At 42.6% G+C, this 22429-nt stretch overlaps 3 protein-coding genes across 3 annotated transcripts; 1 reads left to right on the top strand and 2 right to left on the bottom strand.

Moving 5' to 3' along the window:
- Positions 1 to 776: 776 nt before the first annotated feature.
- On the bottom strand, positions 777 to 5225 carry LOC128736053 (uncharacterized protein K02A2.6-like). Its single transcript, XM_053830537.1, has 4 exons — positions 4354 to 5225; positions 3948 to 4107; positions 3552 to 3867; positions 777 to 3484 (listed from the first exon to the last, which is right to left on the bottom strand). The coding sequence occupies exons 1-4, from the start codon at positions 5223 to 5225 to the stop codon at positions 777 to 779; spliced, it is 4056 nt and encodes a 1351-aa protein (XP_053686512.1).
- A 4083-nt stretch (positions 5226 to 9308) lies between these two features.
- Positions 9309 to 21364, top strand: LOC128737616 (kinesin-like protein subito). The gene is made up of 4 exons (XM_053832291.1): positions 9309 to 9386; positions 19363 to 20861; positions 20917 to 21139; positions 21196 to 21364. The coding sequence occupies exons 2-4, from the start codon at positions 19372 to 19374 to the stop codon at positions 21349 to 21351; spliced, it is 1869 nt and encodes a 622-aa protein (XP_053688266.1). The 5' UTR covers positions 9309 to 9386; positions 19363 to 19371; the 3' UTR covers positions 21352 to 21364.
- LOC128736052 (uncharacterized) lies at positions 10805 to 11524 on the bottom strand. Its single transcript, XM_053830536.1, has one exon. It carries the CDS (start codon positions 11522 to 11524, stop codon positions 10805 to 10807), a length of 720 nt encoding a protein of 239 aa, XP_053686511.1.
- Positions 21365 to 22429: the final 1065 nt, after the last annotated feature.

The following is a 22429-nucleotide window of genomic DNA, read 5'->3' as shown; positions in this document are numbered from 1 at the left end:
AAGCTCTATACTTACGCTATACATCCGTCAGTACGTCTTACCTCCAGGTTGGTCGGCGATCGAAAGAGGCCCGCTCAAGGAAGCAGCGTAGCACGTCGCTAAAGGGGAGTGTTGGCAATACTGCCGACGATTGCATACTTTGCGTACAGTGATGCCGATTCCATAACTGAGCTACTTTCTACCGAGGGGCTATTGGGCCCACTCACATCCTCCTCCCTCTCCCTAAAAACGATTAATTAAATGTAACGGAGAGGCGATAATAAGGCATACAACTACGATAGCATGGCAGTAATGATTCTAAAATGGTTGTTGTTGTCAAAAAAAAAATCATTCGCGTTCATAGCATGAATATTACAGAAAACAATTTGACTTATTGCCAACAGGGCATTCCAGCATTATATCGCCTGCCCCAATTTAAATAATGACTGATATTGCGTACCAATAATTTCTTTGTGTTTCAATGACCAGTTATCTCATTTTCTGTAAGCATACTAATTTAACGCAATCTGTCTCAAAATAATGTAAACAATATACGAAAAATTTAAAACGTTCATACCCATGATTTTACGTGAAAAATTGGTAAGAAAATATTCTTATCCAGCTTTTTTTTTCCAATTACAATGTGATAATTATACTCAGTGTATTAAATAATGTCAAATCGTTCTCCCGTCTTTATTGTCAAAACGATAGAGAAAAAAAAAAAATGGATTTGTGCGCGAAATGTTTTATTTGTGTTTTCTTTTAGCTTGAACAAATCAAAGTGGTATTTATTATAATTATAATTTTAGCTGCTTCGATTCGACTGTCTGAACGTAATCTTTCAAATGCTGAGGCATTTTTCTTTCACGAGTTGTGCGTTGCTGCTGGATTGCTGGACTCGTTTCATCTTGTTTTGGTGATGCAGTTATGCTGGTGTCTCGCCACGGATAAATTCTTTTAGTTTGCGAAACGTGGCGTTTGAATACTTGACCAGCGTCATTAGTTAACGTAAGGTTACCATTTTTTTCTTCGGTAACCGTGAAACGCGTAGGACCAAACCTCGTTTCCCCCTTTGCTCGTGATAAGCGCTCGATGATGACTTCATCGCCGGGTTTAATTCTGCATGGCCGGGCATCCCGTCGCGCATCCTCATACTTTTTCGACGATAGTTTTGCAGCTCGATCTCGCTGTTCCAATAGTTCATCATTAACGTTGCTACCCTCATAGCGTAGTAGTGGGAGACCACGTTTAATTTTGCGGCCTGTAAGGACTTCTTCCGGTGCCACTTTTGTTACTCGATGGGTGGCTGCGTTATGAGCTTCTACCGTTGCTCGAAGTTCTTCAACAAAGTTAGTCTTATTTGTAGACGCTGTAGACATCGCTTTATTAATAACCTTCATATGGTTCTCGACGAGCCCGTTCTGCTGAGGGAATAGCGGTGTGGAATAAATGGCGTTTATCCCTCGTTCAGAGCAATAAGTTTTGTATTCAATTCCATTAAACGGAGGACCGTTATCGGTTTTAATATTTGCAGGAAAGCCTTCCCTTTCGAAAATCATTTCCAGTACGGTCTTTGTATGATGGAAGCTTGTAGATTTCACTGGTTTGGCAATCAAATATCGAGATCGGTAGTCTACGATAGCGAGGATAGATATTCCACCGAACTGAATATAGGGACCGTTGAAGTCTAACGCGATAGTTTCCCAGACGACTTTCGGGGCGAAAGTACGTTGCATAGGAGTGGTTTTCTCTGGCCGGCCGTTTACAGCACAGGTTTTGCAAGCTTGTACCCATTTTTCAGTATCCGTGGCCATGCCGGGCCACCAGACTCGTTGCCGCAAAATGGATTTCATTTTGGCCTCCGATGGATGACCTTCATGTGCAACCTCCAAAGCTTTCTTGCGCAGCTGCTCGGGAATAACTATGCAACCGGTTTTTATAACGATGCCATCACGAGTAGTCGAGTTGTCTTCAAGTTTTTGATATACCCGTAGATCCGAGGACCATTCTCCAGTCTGCAACGATTGTATTACTGATCGCAGAACCTCATCCTTGGCAGTAGCTTCCGTTATCTCCGCCGTGGTCAAAAACCCAACCGCATTGGCTTCTAGTAAAGCTATCTCCCAAGGGCTGATATCTTCATTAAAAGGATAATCATTTCCATCGTACAGCCTTGATGAAGCATCTGCGATATTGTCTCGTCCGCGAATATACTGGACGTCATAATCATACGGGCTAAGCCGAAGAGCCCAACCATCGGCACGGGTGAGAGCTCTTTTTGAATCTTCCCTTGAACGGTTCAGAATAAATGATACTCCTTGAGCATCCGTGCAAAGCGTGAAATGCCTACCCATCAGAAAATAGGAAAAATGTTCCACTGCCCACACGGCCGCCAATGCCTCGCGTTGATTCTGTGAATATTTTTTTTCGATCACTGTAAGAGCTTTAGAGGCGAATGAAATGATCCTGCGAGTTTTCTCCTTGTCCTCTTGTACAAGTACAGCACCTAGTGCTACTGGTGAGGCGTCTGTGAATAGTATAGTCTTGTCAGTTTCGGAAAAGAAGCCTTGCGATATGGTGCTTTGTATAATACGTTCTTTGACTAAGTGGAAGGCTTCCTTTTGTTCCGGCCCCCAGCTCCACGAAGTTGTTGCTGCCCATAGAGGGCTAGTTATATCGGCAAAGTTTTTTACATGAGGGCTAACAAAAGATGCGAGCCCCAAAAAACTTCTTAGTTCTGAAATAGTTACCGGCTCACGAAAACACTGAATACTCCTTACTTTAGCTTCTTCGATGTGAAAGCCATCCTTGTCCAGTTCGTGGCCAAGGAATTTAATATGAGTCTTGTCGAATTCACATTTTTTTGTGTTGATAGTCAGATTATTTGCTCTCAATATCCGTAATACTTGCGCCACTGTTGCTCGGAGTTGTGTTAAACTTGCTGCGTATACCAAAATATCGATGTAAACAACCACATTCTCTACGCGTTCCAAGATTCTAACCATCTCGCGTTGGAATATCTCTGGCGCACAGTTGACGCCAAACATTAACCTGGTAAAACGGAACATGCCCGTTTCCGTCAAGAAGGTTGTTAGATCACGAGATTCGTTACACAGTTCAAGGTGATAATAGGCATCACTTAAGTCAAGTTTCGAAAAATAACACGCGCCATGGAGTTTCACTTTCATTTCGTCAAGCAGTGGTAGGCGATAGTATTCCCGATTAATCGCCTTATTTGGTCCCCGCATATTAACTACTAATCGAAAATCGTCCTTTCCTTTGGCCACTGCAGACATGCCGCTAATCCACTCCGGTGCCTTCGTCACTCGCTCTATAATACCACGGGTTTCCATCTCTCGCAGTCTATTACGTGCTCCCTCCCTAAAGGCCGCCGGAACATTGTAATAAGCATTTTTAACTGGGGTCACACTCTTATCGACGCTGAACTTTATTTTGATTCCTGGCACTTTGGGAAAAGCTTTTTTAGCTTTTAGGCCTCTCGCAACTGTTGATCGTGATTCCTACATGCAACAAATTCAAATCGCTCGCTGTTGATCGACTAAGTAACGAACGTTTCCCTTCACTGGCGACGTAAAATAATGCTTCAACGGAAGGTTTAGATGTTCCAGGAACAATAATTTCAGCTCTAAACGCAGCGTTAATAGTTATCGGGTTTTTTGAACCATAAGCGTGTAAGCCATTGCTTGCAGATGGTTGAACCGGCTGGAGCTTGGCGTGCCCTGCGTGAAATTCATGCTTCAACACCCTCCAGTCGTTACCTCCGATGATATTTACATCTGCCCCAGAGTCAATTAAGAACGTGATTGGACTTGATAAACCCACACTACAATCAATCAATACATCGTTAAGGGACAATGCATTTATTTGCTGAAAATGTAATATATAAAAAACATTTGTTTATTCAACACGACTTATTTTCCATTTTTTTTCAATTGTTAAGTAGATACCTTATTGTCCTCTCTCTCTTCATCAGTCCAACCGGAAGGATGACTTTGGTTCGCGTCTCGTACGTTGTTCACACGTCGTCGTCGACACGTTGCAATAAAATGTCCACGCCGACCGCATCCATTGCAAGTTTTGTCCAACGCTGGGCAAGCAATGCCGGTTCTGTGTGAGGGACGATTGCAACGGGAGCAGCGATTGTGGCGTCCATCAGGTTGCTTGTCCGAGCTGCGGTATCGTTTTGATTGCTTATTACCTCGGTCGTCCTCGCGTGCACGTTTTCGATCAGATCGGTGATATGTTCGTTGTTGAACTGCAGAAATATCTGGGATTCCTTATGGCGCTCTTTCTGCCTCGTGAGCCTCTTCTCTCGCCGCTGACTGAACGATGAAATTAATGTCGTAATCATACCGTCTTGCATTTTTAATGAGGTCAGCATTTCGAAGTCCTTTCAGCAGTTGATTTTTAACGAAACGCTCTTGATCACTAGGGCTATAACCACATAGCCTGACTTTTTCTTGCAGTCTAGCATGGAAAACTAGTGCGGATTCTCCCGGTGCTTGTTTCATTCCAGCGAAAGCATCATGTTCTGCCCCTGTGTCGGTCATGGATTGTAGGTATTTCCGAACATTATCTACGAAAGTTGAATAGCAGTCGGGCTGTGTTAGGCTTGGTCGCAGTTTCGCAGCTCTCACGATACCCTGCAGCTCTTGACCCAAGCAAAGGAACAACAACTTAGATCGTTGTGCGGCGTTGACGGCGTTTCCCAACGATGCTGCTATCTCAAAATTCTCGATAAAGCGATTCCATTCTTCCCACATTTTGTGGGCGGGGACACCACTCGGGAAATTTCTTATGTGATCCCATCTCACTGTAGCTTGAATACCGTCTGCCATTGAATCGACCGAAAGACTCCAATTTTCGTTAGTTTCGGGGCGCGTTTGGTTGTTCAGTTGTTCGTATGTGCTCAATCTTTTCGTTAAGTCCGCTATAACCTTTTCTAAGCGCTCGATTTTTTCAACTGTGCTGGATTTCGTTTCCTCCGGAGTTAATTCTTTTATTACCTGAGAACTACTTGAGTCCATGAGATCATTTTTACTTGGGCTTGGTGACGAGCCCTCAGTATCTGACGTCGATTCAGCGCTTTCATCATATTCATGATCGCTCTCGTCGCTACGCATACTTTCGTTCGACTTCTGACTTTGATTATGTGAGTGTTGCGAATCATCATCCTCACTATCCGAGCTGCCCACAGCGCGTATGTATTTTCCTTCGTCTTCCATTTTATTTAATGAATTCTCGTGTCGATTTTCTTTTCAACTGTAAAACTAGAAAATAACGCAATGTTACAATCACACAAAAAAAATGGCTGGTGATCTCTGACCAACCCAGCAAATGTGTTTTTTTTAAGCGACCTCCACTGGCAGTAGGAAAAAAAACTATTTCACTCCCGGCATGGTCCCTAACCGTCATGCTCTAAGGTCCTCCCGACCAAGCATGCGAATGTTTACTTAGTGACCTCCGCGGTGTCCGCCGACAATCGGTAAAAACTACTTCGCTGCTGGTGCAGTTGTCCCTAACCGTTATGCAGTAAGGTCGTCCCGACCAAGCAGGCAAATCTTTACCCAGCGACTTCCGCAGTCCGCTGACTATAGGTAAACAACTACTTCGCTGCTGATCCGGTTGTCCCTAACCGACATGCACTAAGGTCGTCCCGACCAAGCACGCAAATGTTTACCCAGCGACTTCCGCAGTCCGCTAACAATAAGTGAAAACTACCTCGCTGCTGTTCCGGTTGTCCCTAACCGACATGCACTAAGGTCGTCCCGACCAAGCAGGCTAATGTGTACCCAGTGACTTCCGCAGTCCACTGTCCATAGGTAAAAAAAACTACTTCGCTGCTGGTACGGTTGTCCCTAACCGTTATGCACTATGGTCATCCCGACCAAACCAGCAAATGTTTACCTAGCGGCCTCCGCTTTTTTTTTGCCATTCTATTTCACTGCCATGGTTTTATAATTAATGAAGAGAAACCAGGATTTTTATCCGCGATCCAAAAATTTCATATAAGAAAAAAAAAAAAACAAAATGGCGTCTCAATTCACGTCCTGCATCCGTTTTTATTCCTAGCTCACAATTTTCGTATCGGTGATTCCCGTCTGGTTATTTTATTCACATGCCAGGCTGCTAAAAAGTCCAATTATCCAGAACTGGACGCCTAGCAAGATCGCCAAAATGTGAGCATCCTACTGAGGACGGGTTAACTGCCTAACAAGCTAAGCTCTATACTTACGCTATACATCCGTCAGTACGTCTTACCTCCAGGTTGGTCGGCGATCGAAAGAGGCCCGCTCAAGGAAGTAGCGTAGCACGTCGCTAAAGGGGAGTGTTGGCAATACTGCCGACGATTGCATACTTTGCGTACAGTGATGCCGATTCCATAACTGAGCTACTTTCTACCGAGGGGCTATTGGGCCCACTCACACGGATCATCTCCTCCACTCTTCGCTCTCCTCTCACTCCTGCATACCCGATCCGCAGCTAATGTCATTCTTGTTAGTGACGAAACCGCAAATTACTTCATTGAAATTGTGTTGCCATAATGAGGTTTAAAAAGGTGTGGCAGATAAAGACATTTGATGGTATTATATTATTGCGACATTTGCCCTTACAGACCTTTCCATTTATGTGTGTTGGTGCTTGAAAATGAGGCAAACAAGCATCAGCTCTTCCCCAAAATAAGGCAAATATCATTTATATACACGCGTATTTCGTCCTCGCTAGTGTGGGTGCTTGAGCTGTCAGAAAGCCCTATTTGTTTATTGCTGTTGCAGTTGAAAACCGTAATAACCGGTTCGCGACATTCGGTTTTATTCTTGTTCTGTGTGTCGTAATTACACAGAGAACAGACATTCATCTTGGCCTCGCAACGTGTGTAAAAGCTCAGCCACCATTTTGAAAGTAAGTGGTAATGCTTCCACTACGTGGCGCTCACATCACTAATAGAATGAACTTGCTAATGATTGTCAATACACATCAAAGCTTTCGTCATATTTTCACCAATGCATTTAACTTGTATTTAATAGTTGCTGCAGCAACTAACGTATTGTTTACCCTATCGCTATCCGCTATCCAACTTGAAATAAAAGATAAACATTTAGCAAAAATAGTAATTATTGTAGAATTACTTTTTAATCCTTCCGAGAAACTGTGTTTCTGTATTGGCTACGAGCCATTGGCATACAGGCCGAGAATGAGTCGCGATTTTAGCAGCCGCTGCCTTCGAGATCAATGAATCGAAGTCAAACACTGAATCACCGGCGGATATCTATGAAGTGGTACAGGTTTTCCGGTGTTCCAAGATGAAAAATTCACTGCTAGTATCACCGCGGTGGAGTCATGCAGCTTATAACGATGAAGCGATACGAAGTAATGTTAAAAACTTCTAAATACGATCAAAATAACAGAAAAAATTGAATTCGCTGGTTTCTGTTTTCGATGTTTAGCCGTGGTCAACAAATATAATAAACAAAATCGATCCGTTGCTACAACCGTTGTTAGGTTGCTACAGTTGCTAACATTAGAGTAGCCAGTATTTCGAATATGTAGATTATGACAAGAATATATAATAAATTTGGCAACGTGGATATTGGGAAACTGGTGCACACAAAGAGAGATGTCGCTAGTGTCTTGTTTAAAAGCTTACACACCATTTGCGTAATATTTTATATGAACATAATTGTCTGTTCTCTGTGGTTTCATGTTACTAGATATAGACTAATATATTTGTGACAGCCAGTATAAGTATTGGATAACCTGAATCCAACATATTAATAACATGAAGTTGCGTGTTTCAATACTGTAACCGGTGAAGTTTTTTGCAATTTAAACAAGACTTAATAGCAACATGGAAGATGTTGCAAGTGCTGCTGGTGGTGCGACGTAGTTGCGACACGCACAACAAGAATAAAACTGAATGTCGCGAGTCGATTATTACGGTTTTCAACTGCAACAGAAATAGCGTAGTTAAACAAATTTGTTCCAATATCTCGCTATCTAAAATTTTGACAATTGAAAAGGTTCATCATCATTTCAGCTTTTTTCAAAAATGTGTGGAGTTTGACAGCGATTGTACTTTTCATCACTTTTTTTATACAACGCCTCCAAGCGGGCGATATATGTATAGTGCTTTGCAGCAATTTTACGTGTTCTATACGCGAATTCATATTTTAATAATCATTATCCTGTACTTGCCAAATATATTGAAAATATGCTTGTCAAGCAAGGAGGGGTGCAGTGGGGAGGCAATGACGAAAAACTGATGGTTTCAGAAGGTCGCATAGTAGTCAGCTTTAGTTTTCAGAAGGTCGCATAATCAACCCATTTTTATGCATTATGGGACCTTTTGAAAACTAAAGCCAGATATATCTTCATTTTTACCGCAGCGCCAGCTATATGTCGGATAAAGCTTTTATTTGCTAATTTGGTAAAGCTGCGAAATGCTGGCAGCTCTTCCTGACTGAATGCCGTTTCGCCGAGTTCGCTCTTCGCTGCTTGCAGTTTTTCGGTTGATTCAGAAATATTTCATTTAGCGATTCTAAGGCTGTGAACCATTTCGCGAAATTTTTAACTTTTTAGTTAAAATTTGACAGTTTGATGGTTATTTCTCCTCTAGAGAGCCTTAGAGAGCCTTAGAGAGTCGCCATCTTAAACCGAAAATTCCAATCGAACAGAATCAGTTGTCAAAAGTAAGTCCAATCGAACATGAGACTTGTCAAAACACCGATTAGAGAGCCTTAAAAAGAGTAACGACTAGAGAGCCTGTTATAGATAGAGAGACGCTTTCTCAAATCAAGAATAATTTTTAAGCAGATTTTTCTAACTTTTTAGCATCTTTATATGAATTATTCAAAATAAAAGCCTCAGAGAAAGATTTCTTGAGTATGTTATTATTATATATAGCATCGAGAAACTCGAAATCTTCAATTTAAATCGCTGGTTCTCAAAAGAATTAGCGATAACAGACAACAGCAGCATAACTATTTACGGTACGACCATTAACTGTGGTAAAATTATCATAAAAAGGAATTACATATCCAGATTTTATAAAAGTTATTTATTCCAAATGATTGTTGATCACAGAATAATCTGTGCGTGCGGCAACACTGACATACGCAGCTGCATTGTTGCTAGATTATTTGTTTCAGATGGCGACTCTCTAAGGCTCTCTACATGCTCCCGAGCAGGGTTATTTTCGAAAAACCATCGAACTGTCAAATTTTAACCAAAAAGTTAAAAATTTCGCGAAATGGTTCACAGCCTAAAGTTCTGCTTCACAGTTTTGTTTTTCACGGTTTTCACGTTAATTTTTGATTAAACAATAACCGCTGCATTTTTATGCTAAGGTTTAGTGTTATAATTCTGTAAAGATCGTTGTTTCAACAGTAAGTATTAAGGTTCAAAATAATCTATCAAAGTACATATATTTAGCTTACTTAAACTTTTTGTTAATGAAAATTTCATACTGAAGATCAAGTTTCCTAAAGTAGCATTTCGTAATTTCACTCTATGCAATCAATTTAAAATTTTTTAGTATCCTGTACGGTAAAATTGCGGTTATTAAACATTGTGCATGTTGATGTTTAAAAGGTGTAGCGTTTTTCTAATAATTGATAAGATCTAAGAATTGAATTAGTGATGTTCATCCTGCATCATAATTCTTTCCTAAACTTTTCTCAATTTTTTCCTAAAATCAATCTATAGTTTAGATTTTGATGCCTCTGGGTACCTAAACGTACCAACTTTGAGATCACTTTAATTAACTTATTTAAATTTATGTCAAGTGAATAGTAAATCGAGGGTTGTGTGTTTCTCTGTTTAGTATTATGGAAGTGTATTTGAAAAATTTACACTAAGTGCATACAAGAAGTTCTTCAATAATTTTATATACTTGTTTGTAGGTCTTAGATCCGTGGAACGGATACAAATCGTTCAAATATAAGTGAGCAAATCTACGTTCCATAAGCTCAGTCGGTTTTCTTGGCAAAAGAGTTAATAACTGCCAATTTGTGCTACTTCTTTGGCTTCAAATGCAGTCAAGAAAAAATTGAAATACAATTTAACGCTCTTAGCATACCTATACCTGCCGTGAATCGCATATCAGTCCCATATGTATTTTTTGTAATTTTGAGTTTAATCGCTAAACAGTATTAGTTATCATTGTTCTTTAGGTTGTAGAAAAAAATAACTAGTTTCATTTCAAAAAATATTAAAAAAATATCAGGTCAGTTTGTCCCATCTTAAAAGTAATCGCATATCAGTCCCACAGCGGTGGCCGCAGGAAGAAGATATAATATATCCCATACTTTAAAGCTCAAATGAATGCAACACAATTTTATCAACTCTTACGTACTTTATTCACTCATATTTACTCTTATTATAGATAAAATGTTAGCAAACATCACAGATCGTTCATCAAATATGCGTACACTGGTTTTGTTCTGGTAATTCAATCCAAATTTGTTTTTTTAGTTTTGTCTTATAGCATAATGAGCAAGACGCCGTTTTTTCGCCTTATCCAACTTCCTAATTTCTTTTCTAGTACGCTTTCTGGTTGGTTTTGACGATGTCTGTATGGACGGACAGGGACTAGAGGAACCAGACCAGGATAAATTACCGGAATTATCGGAGCAAAAAAAATACACGACCGAATATTCTTATAACGTGGTTTTTCTTTAATGACTTTGTTCGATCAGTACACGTCAAACGTCACTTGTGTATATGAAAGCTTTTTCTCTGCAGGGGTAAATTCGCGTATATACCTAGCGTCACATTCCAAAACGTCGCAACACTCCTCGCGAATTTAACCCCGTGTCTTCTGCACGGTCTCCTCCTCGATCGGCACTGGGGCCAATCCCATCTTCGCAGCGAACCTTTTGACTTTGGTAGAACCTAGCGGCTTTGTCGAGATATCCGCAACCATGAACTCCGACGCACAATATTGAAGCTCGATGTCACCGGATGTACAGCAATTTCTGGTATAATGATACCGCGTGTCTATATGTTTGGATCGCTTCCTTTGTTGATCCAACACGACGAAGTCCAAACAACTCCTGTTGTCTTCAAAGATGACTGTAGCTCGACATTGCTTTTCGTGTAGTTCAGACAACAATCGCCGTAACCAAACGGCCTCCTGCGTAGCTTCGGACAGAGCAATGTATTCGGCCTCCATGGTAGACATGGCCACACAGCTCTGCTTTCGACTAGCCCATATCACGGTAGCTCCTCCTAGACAAAACAAGTAACCGCTACAGGACTTGCGATCAGTAGTATCGCCGGCCCAGTCGGCATCACAATACCCTTTCAGGCTTAGATCAACTCCGCTTTGTCCAAGTACCAATCCGTAGTCCACCGTATGAATTAAATAACGTACCACTCTTTTGGCTTCTGTCCAATCGGTCGTTGATGGACAGCTAACTTTTCTGCTTAAGATTCCAACGGCTGCTAAAATATCTGGGCGACTATTCACAGATAGGTAGAGCAAACATCCGATTAATTTATGATAATCGGCATTGCAATCCATTTTCGGACTATCCTTGGTAGCCTTGTATTACCCCGGATCCATTGGGTATCGCGACCCTTTTGCATTTCTGAGTCCAAAGCGAGTAACTAATCGGTTGATGAATCCGTTTTGGGAAATCACGAAGAACCCATCGCAATTCTTTCGTACACGTATACCGAGAAAACTTCTAATGTCCCCCAACCTGGTAATCTTCAGCTGCTCTTGTAACTCGTCCTCAACTTTTCGTATTTCCTCCTCCTGTGCGCAAACCAAAAGTAGATCATCCACATAGATCAACAGATACATCCACTCATTCTTTCCGCAACGCTTCCTGTATAGACACGAGTCAGAGCTACACTGATCGAATCCTAGCTGCTTAAGTATATCGGTCAGCGTCTTGTGCCATATCCTAGCGGCCTGTTTCAAGCCGTAAATGCTTCGATTTAATTTACAAACTTTCTTCTCGCTTCCTGGCACAACGTATCCCGGTGGCTGGCGCATGTAAACTACCTCGTCCAGCTTAACATAGAGGTATGCTGACTTGATATCCAAATGCTTGACGATTTCCATCAGCTGTTTCTTCACCGTGATAGATCTCCTCAGCAGATTCATATCCGACCAAATCCTCTTCATCCGTCTCGGTCTCGGTCGAAGCATTTGGTAGTGCAGCTGGAGGAGATAACGGTTCTAACTCAACAAACGATTCCGTTACTTCTCGGTTCTCATCGGTATCGGATTCTCGGTCCATCCTCCAATCTTCGAGAAACTTTACATCTCGACTTATTGTGATACGTCCGGTGTCCTTGTTCAAAAGTCTATACGCCTTATGTTCGTTCGAGTATCCTACAAGCACTAGCTTTTGTGCTTTTGGCTCCATTTTCTTGCGTCTTTCAGCAGGAATCTGTACCCACGCGTCGCAACCGAAAATGCGAAACGACGGTAATCTACCATACCACTTCTCGTAAGGACTCATTCCAATCGTCCTAGAAGGAACTCGGTTCTGGATGTAGGTAGCAGTTAAAATAGCCTCACCCCAGTATCTCTGATCCAGCTTTGCTTCCAACAGCATGCAGAGTGCCATCTCCTTCAAGTACCGATTACGCCTTTCCACGACACCATTCTGCTGTGGTGAATAGGGTGCACTGAATTGACTGACGATGCCTTCCGCTCGTAGGAAATTCTGAAGATCCTTACAGGTGAACTCTCCACCTCCATCCGATTGCAGCACTTTGGGCGTTCTACCAACTTGCGTTCTGCAGAAACTAACAAAATCCTTAATTTTCGCTGCTGCATCTGATTTCTTTTTCAGAAGATACGCGAAAGCCATTCGTGTGTAATCGTCGACTAAACAGAGGAAATATTGGTTTCCGCTCGGTGTACATTTCATCGGACCACTGAGATCCGCATGAACGATGTCCAGCTTCTCCTTCGAACCTCTATCGACGATCTTCGGGAACGGTGTTCGTGCCATCTTTCCCTCGATGCAACATTGACAAATTTTTCGCACACCACAATCCACCAACGTCATTCCTTCTGCCTGGGGATTTGCGTGGATTGCTCGTACCACATCCGGATCCCGATGACCTAGACGTCTGTGCCACGTATGTAAGCAATTCGACGTATGCGATGATTGGACGCTAACCATTGCCTGTTCCGGTATGCATAAACGATACAGGCTGCCATAGCGCACGGCGACCGCACATACCGCTCCATTCCGGTTCCGAATTTCACACCTGTTTCCGCTGAATACAACATCAAATTCTTTCTTGACAAGGATACTTACAGACACAAGCCCACTTGTCAGTTTTGGGACATACAACACGTCACTTAACTCGATGTCGACAGGATTCGCAGTATCGGTTACACCAACAATACTCCCGCGGCCTGTTCCGGCCACTTCAGCCCGTTTACCGTCCGCTAGCATCACACTAGTTCCGATCGTTTGCTCGAGAACCGTGAAAAACTTTCGGTTGCCCGTCATGTGCCGCGAACTCCGCTATCCACAAACCAACTCGTTGGATCACCCTGTGCCACCATCCAGGCAAGTGGTCCCTCCGAAACCGCCAGTACTTGCTTAGCCTTCGGTTGGTCCGGCTGCTACTTTATTGATTTCAATGCTCCCAAATCAGCTGCGAGGTGTGGACAATCTTTCTTTAGGTGTCCGGCTTGTTTACACAGAAAACAGGTACGTGTTTCCGTGTTTTGTTTACTAACACTACTGGCTGATTTATGGCCACCGCCAGTTTCACGCTTTCGACGATGTTCCACTCGTAGCGCTCGTCCACTACTCGCACCAGCCGTTTCGCTGCGCTCCCTACGCTTTTCCGATTCAGCCAACAATTTTGATTTCACCAGCTGCAGTGTTAACTCTTCCCGCGACCGCTGCTCTAGCTTACTTACTTACTTAATTGGCCTAACGTCTTATGACAAGGCCTGCGCAGTATAATTTCTCCATCTGTTTCGGTCCATGGCAACTGATCTCCAGTTCCGCGGGCACCCAGTGCTCGCCAGATCTCGCTCCACCTGGTCTTGCCACCTCGCTCGCTGTGCCCCTCTTCGTCTTGTTCCTACCGGATTTGATGTGAAAACCATTTTTGCAGGATAGTTGTCCGGCATTCTAGCAACATGTCCTGCCCAACGTATCCGTCCAGCTTTAACCACTTTCTGAATACTTGGTTCGCCGTAGAGACGCGCGAGCTCGTGGTTCATTCTTCGCCTCCATACACCGTTCTCTTGCACTCCGCCAAAGATGGTTCTTAGCACCCGCCGTTCGAAAACTCCGAGTGCTCGTAGGTCCTCTTCTAGCAATGTCCACGTTTCGTGCCCGTAGAGGACAACCGGTCTAATTAGCGTTTTGTACAATGTGCACTTTGTACGGGGGCTCAGATTGTTCGACCGCAAGTGTTTGTGGAGTTCGTAGTAGGCCCGACTTCCGCTGATAATACGTCTCTTAATCTCACGGCTGGTATTGTTGTCCTCTGTTGCCAGCGAGCCAAGGTATACGAACTCGTCGACTACCTCGAACTCATCCCCGTCGATTACCACGGTGCTGCCCAAGCGAGCCCTGTCGCGCTCGGTCCCACCCGCCAGCATATACTTCGTTTTAGACGTATTTATCTGCAATCCAATCTTCTCTGCTTCGCGTTTCAGTCTGGTGTACTGATCTTCCACCGCCTCAAATGTTCTGCCGACAGCATCCACGTCGTCAGCAAAGCAGATAAATTGACTGGATTTATTGAAAATCGTGCCCCGCATTTCGATCGCCGCTCGCCTTATAACACCTTCAAGCGCAATGTTGAATAGCAGGCAGGAAAGACCATCTCCTTGTCGAAGTCCTCTGCGAGATTCGAATGGGTCCGACAATCCACCCGAGATTCTCACACAGCACTGGATCCCATCCATCGTAGCCATGATAAGTCTAGTAAGCTTACCCGGAAAGCCGTTTTCGTCCAAAATTTTCCATAGCTCTTGTCGGTTTACGCTATCATATGCGGCTTTGAAATCGATGAACAGGTGGTGCGTGGGGACTCGGAATTCGCGGCACTTCTGGAGGATCTGCCGCAGGGTGAAGATTTGGTCTGTTGTAGACCGACCCTCCATGAAGCCGGCCTGGTAACTTCCCACAAATCTATTGGCTATTGGCGATAGTCGATGCAAGAGGACTTGGGACAGCACTTTGTAGGCGGCATTCAGGATAGTGATGGCTCGGTAGTTCTCACAATCCAGCTTATCACCTTTCTTGTAGATAGGGCAGATAACCCCGTCTTTCCACTCCTCCGGTAGTCGTTCCGTATCCCAAATCTTGACATTCAATTGATGCAGACAGCCGGCCAACTTGTCCGGGCCCATTTTAATAAGTTCCGCTCCAATGCCATCCTTTCCCGCTGCTTTGTTGTTCTTCAGCCGCTGGATGGCTTCTTTAACTTCCCTTATCGATGGGGGTGGCACATCTTCGTCGCTTGCTGCACCAATGTGGTCACTTCCTCCGCTATCATGATCTTCCGCCTGCACGCCATTCAGGTGTTCATCGTAGTGCTGCTTCCACCTTTCGATCACCGCACGGTCATCAGTCAAGATACCTCCATCTTTATCTCTGCACATTTCGGCCCGCGGCACGAAACCTTTGCGAGATCGGTTGAGTTTCTGATAGAACTTCCGTGTGTCGTGAAAGTGGTACAGCTGTTCGAGTTCTTCGCACTCCTTCTCCTCTTGGTGGCGCTTCTTTTCCTTGAAGAGTCGGGTTTGCTGCCTCCGCTTCTGTTTGTATCGCTCCACATTCTGACGGGTGGCTCTACGCAGCATTTGTACCCGCGCTGCGTTCTTCTCATCCAGTATCTGCTGGCATTCCTCGTCAAACCATTCGTTACGTCAATTCGGTGCCACACTGCCTAGGACGTTCTCCGCTACGCTGTTAATGGCTGTTTTCACGGCATTCCAACAGTCTTCAAGAGGGGCTTCATCCAGCTCTCCCTCTTCCGGCAGCGCGGTTTCGAGAGATAACGCGTAGTTTTCGGCGACCTCTGGTTGCTTCAGTCGCGCTAGATTATACCGTGGCGGGCGGCGGTATCGTATGTTGTTCACAACAGATAGTTTTTGACGTATCCTTACCATCACTAGGTAGTGATCCGAATCAATGTTAGCGCCCGGATAGGTTCTGACGTCGATAATGTCTGAAAAGTGCCGACCATCTATCAGAACGTGGTCGATTTGTGATTCTGTCTGGTTGGGTGATCTCCAGGTGTACCGATGGTAGAGGTTATGCTGGAAGAAGGTACTACGTATGGCCATGTTCTTGGAGGCGGCGAAGTCGACAAGTCTTAGGCCGTTTTCGTTCGTTTGCGGGTGAGCGCTGAACCGTCCAATCACCGGTTTGAATTCCTCCTCCTGACCAACCTGAGCATTACAGTCCCCGATGATAATTTTGACATCATGTCTTGGGCAGCGGTCGTATTCACGCTCCAACTGCGCGTAGAATTCGTCTTTGTCATCATCGGTACTTCCGAGGTGAGGGCTGTGCACGTTAATTATGCTTATATTGAAGAATCGGCCCTTGATTCTTAATCTGCACATTCGGGGGTTGATCGGCCACCACCCGATCACCCGCTTCTGCATCTCGCCCATCACTATAAAAGCTGTGCCCAGCTCGTGTGTATTGCCGCAGCTCTGGTAGATGGTATGACCATCTCTATACGTACGTACCATCGTTCCTTTCCAGCATACCTCCTGCAGCGCTACGATGTCGAACTTGCAGCTCTTCACTTCTTTAGAAAGCACGTGGGTACTTCCGAGGAAATTTAGAGACCGACAGTTCCATGTTCCTAATTTCCAATCGTTGGTCCGTTTTCGTCGCCTGGGTCTTTGCCGATTGTTCCGATTAGAGTTATTATTATTACTTACGGAGTCCATTGCTTTGGTTTTTTAGTGGTTCAGGCTTGCAAAGCCCGCAACCAACCCCACAGTATCGCCGGAGGGCCAACGTAGCTCGAAGGAGCCCTCCTCCCCTGTCAGCATACGACCTTGGTTTCCACCGGGGTTGGTTACCCGATCTCCACCCGAGGTTGCTCGTATCCCGGCTGGTACCACGAGGAGGTTGGGGTAGGAGTTGCTAGGTAAGAGGCTGCGAACCACTGTAGGGTCTATTTTATGCCCAGTGCACAAGGCACCGATGGTACGCATTACCTAGCCATTTACCAGCCGCTGCTCTAGCGCCGTTGTTAAATAATCATACGATTCCGGCAAAGAGCAAAGCAACATGGCAACTTGTAGCTTTTCCGGGATAGCATCACCAATATCCGCGATTCGTTGCAGCAAATCGGAAAATGTTTGCAGGTGTTGTTCCATATCGTCACCTTCCTTCAATTCCAGGCGCGTCAACTTTTTCAGCAGATACACTTCGGATCCTTTGTCGTGATATGCCTTTAGACTGTCCCAGACTGCCTTTGCTGATGCACAGCTTCTCACCAAGCTGGTCTGATCATCTTCAATACATAGCCCGATTGTCGCACGAGCTTTTAAATCCGCCTTATTCCACGCAGTTGTCACTGGGTTCGGTGCCTCATCCGAGATGACGTGCCAGATTTCTTCCCGAATCAGCAGCATCTCCATCTTAAATTTCCACGACTGATAGTTGTGGTTATTTAACTTCTGCATTGCAAAACGCTGTGGATCCGCCATTTTGCCACTTGCAGGAAACCGTCGAACCAAAGAACTACGACGCAAATAAACCGAAAAAAACAAACCGTTCCGTGACTTTTACGCGAAATTTCACTTTCCTAGACTAGTCTGGGCCCATAACCTATGGACGGACAGGGACTAGAGGAACCAGACCAGGATAAATTACCGGAATTATCGGAGCAAAAAAAATACACGACCGAATATTCTTATAACGTGGTTTTTCTTTAATGACTTTGTTCGATCAGTACACGTCAAACGTCACTTGTGTATATGAAAGCTTTTTCTCTGCAGGGGTAAATTCGCGTATATACCTAGCGTCACATTCCAAAACGTCGCAACAGTCTGGACATGTTTGTTTTTAAAAAAAGCTGCTATCCGAATCATAATCCAATCCCAAAGATTCGTCGACATTTTTTTCTGCTACAACACTTGCACCAGTTTTCTCAATTTCACCGGCTGAAACTGATGAATTGTCAAAACATGACCAAAACTTTTCAATTATTGTTTCGCGACATGAAAACGGTTCAAAATCATTCGAGTCAAAACCAACACAATCTTCATCGGAACTATCATCGTAAGCATAACATGCTCTAAGAAAACTTAACGAGGACATTTTTCAGGAGTTATTAAAACTTTTAAATAAACAACACTTTAAGCGAAACAATCAACTTTGACAGTTACACCGTAAACCGGTTTCTAGGTCATAGCGGGACTGATATGCAATTATTTTGCAGTCTGTCATGCAAAATAAAGGCATATCAGTCCCATTGTTCTTTTTTTATAAAAAAATAATATAATTTTACTGTATAGTACTACAAAAGTATTAAAAACATTGTAATACATATTCTTGAGTCAAGGTAATAACGATATGTCATGCGATATTTTTCTTATCTTGATACACATGATCATAGCTTTCATCACTGTTTTCTCCGATTGATGAATTTCCATATGGGACTGATATGCGATTCACGGCATAGACATTGATTCAAATTTTCGTTAGTTTCGATGTGGAACTGTTCAAATTATTTCCATTGCGCTTGGCAATACTATAGTTGTTGAAAACAATGCTATCAGAACAAGTAGCATAAGTCATACCGCACGTTATAGTAAAGTCTCTTTTTACTACTTCGTGTTACTCTTTTTACTCGTTGGTAAACTATTAACGCAAACTATATTGTACGAGTTGTTTCTTAGTTATTTCCAACAAACAGTAACAGGACTATACCTATAATGCTAACGCTTAATAATCGTTTTTTTTTATTTATATCTATTATTTTTCTAAAATATGTTTGGTAAAATATGTTGCACGCGTTAAAATTCACGGCCAAAATCTTTTCATATTAATAATTCCGTACCCTCACAAAACTTTTCTGAAAACTTGCCTTGCCTGTTTCTATAGTGGATAGATGTGGAAGTTGGCAGAACAGTACATTCGAAAAATTAGTTTTTAAATGGAAATGGTAAATTGGGAAAATGATTTTCGTATATTCGTCACTAAATGCACTGAGCATTGGTCAATTCACGAAACATAATTTAGGACACGATTTAGGAGAGTTGTCAAATCAATAGGACCGATTATCTCTAACTTTCTTACGTTGAAGATTGTAAGGACACTGCAAGCTATTGCCTTCTACGTTTATTATAAGTTAATATGCTGATTGCATGTCGCTTCTCATGTTTTCTAGACAATCACAATGAAACGAGCCCAACCTTCTTTTTTACATGCTAGAGATAACAGCGTTGACCGCAGAATGCGTCCTCGACCCAACACGCGAGTCAATCTCGAGGAACTGTTAACCCACGACAGTGAATGTTCTTCGACGAGGTCCTCTTCGCTCTCACATAGTGACTCCCCGGCATCGTTGGAATATGATGAAGCAGCAGCAGAAACCAGTAAAGACAGCGAAACCGTCAGAGTTTATCTTCGAATGAGACCATGTTCAAAGAACAACCCGTACAGTACCCATGAAAATATGCTGGTTGTCAAAAATGTGGATGAATATTCACCAGAAAGGCAATATATGTTTACTGATATTTTCAACGATCAACTTTCTCAAGCAGAAGTATATGATAGATGCATAAAGTCAGCGATTAGGAATATCACAGGAGACAGAGGTGCGACTTTCCTTACTTATGGCACTTCTGCATCTGGAAAAACTTATACATTGCTAGGTACCAATAATAATCCTGGCATTATTCCACGAGCCATTGAACAAATTTTTGTAGAACAAGCGAGCAACATTTCCCCTCATCCCAGTCTTAGAATAGACAGAACATCAATAAGTTTTTTAGATGATGATACCGTCTGTGAAGAGCTAAAAAAAGTTGAATGCATGAAATCGATGTTACAAAACACTGAAACTTGTCATCCGCTAATGAAATCGAAAATCAGACGAGAGCATACATTTCAACCAAAAAAGGATCCTGATGTACGTGTATTCATATGGGTATCGTTTGTAGAAATTTACAACGAAAATGTGTATGATCTGCTTGCATTTGATTCGATATTCACTAAACGCAAACCAATGAAAGTTTTGTCCAATGAAGGCAATGCGTATATTAAGGATCTTTCATGCATTTTTGCCGGTAGTAGTGAAGATGCGTTGAGTATTTTAGAATTTGGATTGCAGAGCGCAACTTATGGATCGACCGAAGTCAACAGTAACTCTAGCCGATCCCATAGTATTTTTTCCATAACAGTTTGCTCATATTCACTTTCCACTCAACATGTTAGTTATTCTGTGTATAAATTCTGTGATCTTGCTGGCTCAGAGCGACTAAAGAAGACAGGCAATCATGGTGAACGGTTGAAAGAAGCTCAAAAAATCAATACTTCTTTGTTAGTCCTGGGTCGCTGTTTAGAAACAGTTCACAAAAATCAAAAAAATAAAAAACTTGCTGAGCTCGTTCCAGTTCGTGAATCTAAGCTAACAATGTTAATACAATCAGCTCTTCTAGGAAGAGAAAAGCTAACGATGATCGTTAATCTTTTTCCTACGGAAGAATATTACGACGAAAATTTGAATGTGCTGAACTTTTCCTCAATTGCGAAACAGATAGTCTTGCAGAAGAGACCAACTCAAAAGAACAACCGAACAACAAGATACTCTTTCTTTTTGGCCCAAGCCACTAGCAGTCCGTCCTCTCGCATCGATGGCAACCGTCTGATGGTGGAAAACGAAATGTATGTTAATACTAGCACACAAGTGGATAAATGAATAAACGATTTTTGTTTTTAGGCTCAAACAGGAACTGTCACAGGAAATTGCTATGCATCGCGAGCAGCTAAGTGAAAAAGATTTGGAAATACAATTGCTAAAGCGAGAACTTCTGAAGCAGGAATTACAACTACGCAATGAATTAACAGATGATTTCGAATCGTATAGTGCTCAGCGCGAAGCAACATTTAAAACACGTTTGAAGCAAGCTCAGGATGCTGCAGCTTTGCCATACAAACTTCAGGTATAGTGAATCTTTATGGTGACTTGCCCAATATTTAATGAATGATAAATTTTCAGATCTCAAATTTGAATACTAAAATAGAAGACCTCAAAACTATTATCGCTGATATGGAGTACGATGAAGAGGAAAACGAAAGGCGGCTTAACGTTTATAAAGATGAGCTCCGTAAATATCGTGAGAAAGAGCGTAGAGTCAGAAGATTATCGTTGTGAGTTGAGTGTCAAATTGGGATTTAAATTTGAAAAAACAGATAAAATAAAAATAGAAACTATTATACACTTCTGTTATGTACTCATATTACCTATATTAGTTTTTGATCAAGTCTAACTGGCTTGGTTAATTAAAAAAAAGCCCAATGCTTAACATATACAATAACATGTGACAGAATATTGCACGTAATGTGCTCGGGTTTAAAATATTCGGCTATTACTGCGCTTAACGAGAATGTTTCACTGAAATTTATATGCTTCAGTTACCGTAAGAAACAACTCAGCTTGAGTGATACAATGTACAATGTACAAGTACAATGAAATGCTCGACGTCCTGAATAGTTCCCATTGATTAAATGATAATTTTACTCGACAATTCTCTGCTAGCATTCTGCAAGAAACATCGAATCTGCTTGAGAACAAATTAAAACTCTTTGAACGCAGAATCATTGATCAGCTTACCGACAAATACAATTCTCAAAAATGCTATTGTTACAACTGACGAAACTAACGATAAACCGTCGCAGCGCTCGTATGCTTCCGTTGCTCGCTCACAGTTTTAACAGTCCCTCGACGTCATCAAAACGTAAAGCTGATTGCACAGCCGCTTCTGACCAGCCGAATAAGAAAAAACCAAATCACGGATCTACTACACACATCGAAGGAGGTTTGCTCCGTTCAGGTAAACGTCGCATCGTCAGCGCAGCCGATCTAGAAAAACAGTTGAATAATAATTAATCAGATCTGCAAGAGTGCCCAGTTTCCCTTCCCACTAAACCTAAACTTGTTGCTAAAATTGAACAATCAGTGCGCATTGAACCAAAAGCGACTCAGAACGTGGAGACTACTCGACGTGATATTTACGATAAACTCGATCCAGTTTCACTTGCGATAAAGGAGGTTTACTTCAAACCAAATGGTGAAGCGGTACCCACTTGCAATTCACCAGCCTCGCCTGCGAAACTGAAATTGCTAATAAATCACTTGGGGATTGTTATGATTTTGAAATGCAAAAAGCATTAAAACCGAGGATAAAAATTTTTGGTTGCACTGAAAAAACTGATGCAACGGATCTAGTAAC

This window comes from Sabethes cyaneus, chromosome 2 (genome assembly GCF_943734655.1).
Source record: "Sabethes cyaneus chromosome 2, idSabCyanKW18_F2, whole genome shotgun sequence".
NCBI lineage: Eukaryota > Metazoa > Arthropoda > Insecta > Diptera > Culicidae > Sabethes > Sabethes cyaneus.
This window is presented reverse-complemented; position numbering and strand designations above follow the sequence as displayed.

Excerpts from the sequence above, each read along its gene's own strand:
- LOC128736053 (XM_053830537.1), bottom strand. The coding sequence starts at position 5,225 with ATGGAAGACGAAGGAAAATACATACGCGCTGTGGGCAGCTCGGATAGT. Across the intron at positions 4,108-4,353 it reads CTCATTAAAAATGCAAGACG|AACCGGCATTGCTTGCCCAG; the intron begins GTATGATTACGA and ends TCCCTCACACAG. Across the intron at positions 3,868-3,947 it reads AAGAGAGAGAGGACAATAAG|CAAATAAATGCATTGTCCCT; the intron begins GTATCTACTTAA and ends TTACATTTTCAG.
- LOC128736052 (XM_053830536.1), bottom strand. The coding sequence starts at position 11,524 with ATGGATTGCAATGCCGATTATCATAAATTAATCGGATGTTTGCTCTAC.
- LOC128737616 (XM_053832291.1), top strand. The coding sequence starts at position 19,372 with ATGAAACGAGCCCAACCTTCTTTTTTACATGCTAGAGATAACAGCGTT. Across the intron at positions 20,862-20,916 it reads CTGATGGTGGAAAACGAAAT|GCTCAAACAGGAACTGTCAC; the intron begins GTATGTTAATAC and ends TTTTGTTTTTAG. Across the intron at positions 21,140-21,195 it reads CTTTGCCATACAAACTTCAG|ATCTCAAATTTGAATACTAA; the intron begins GTATAGTGAATC and ends ATAAATTTTCAG.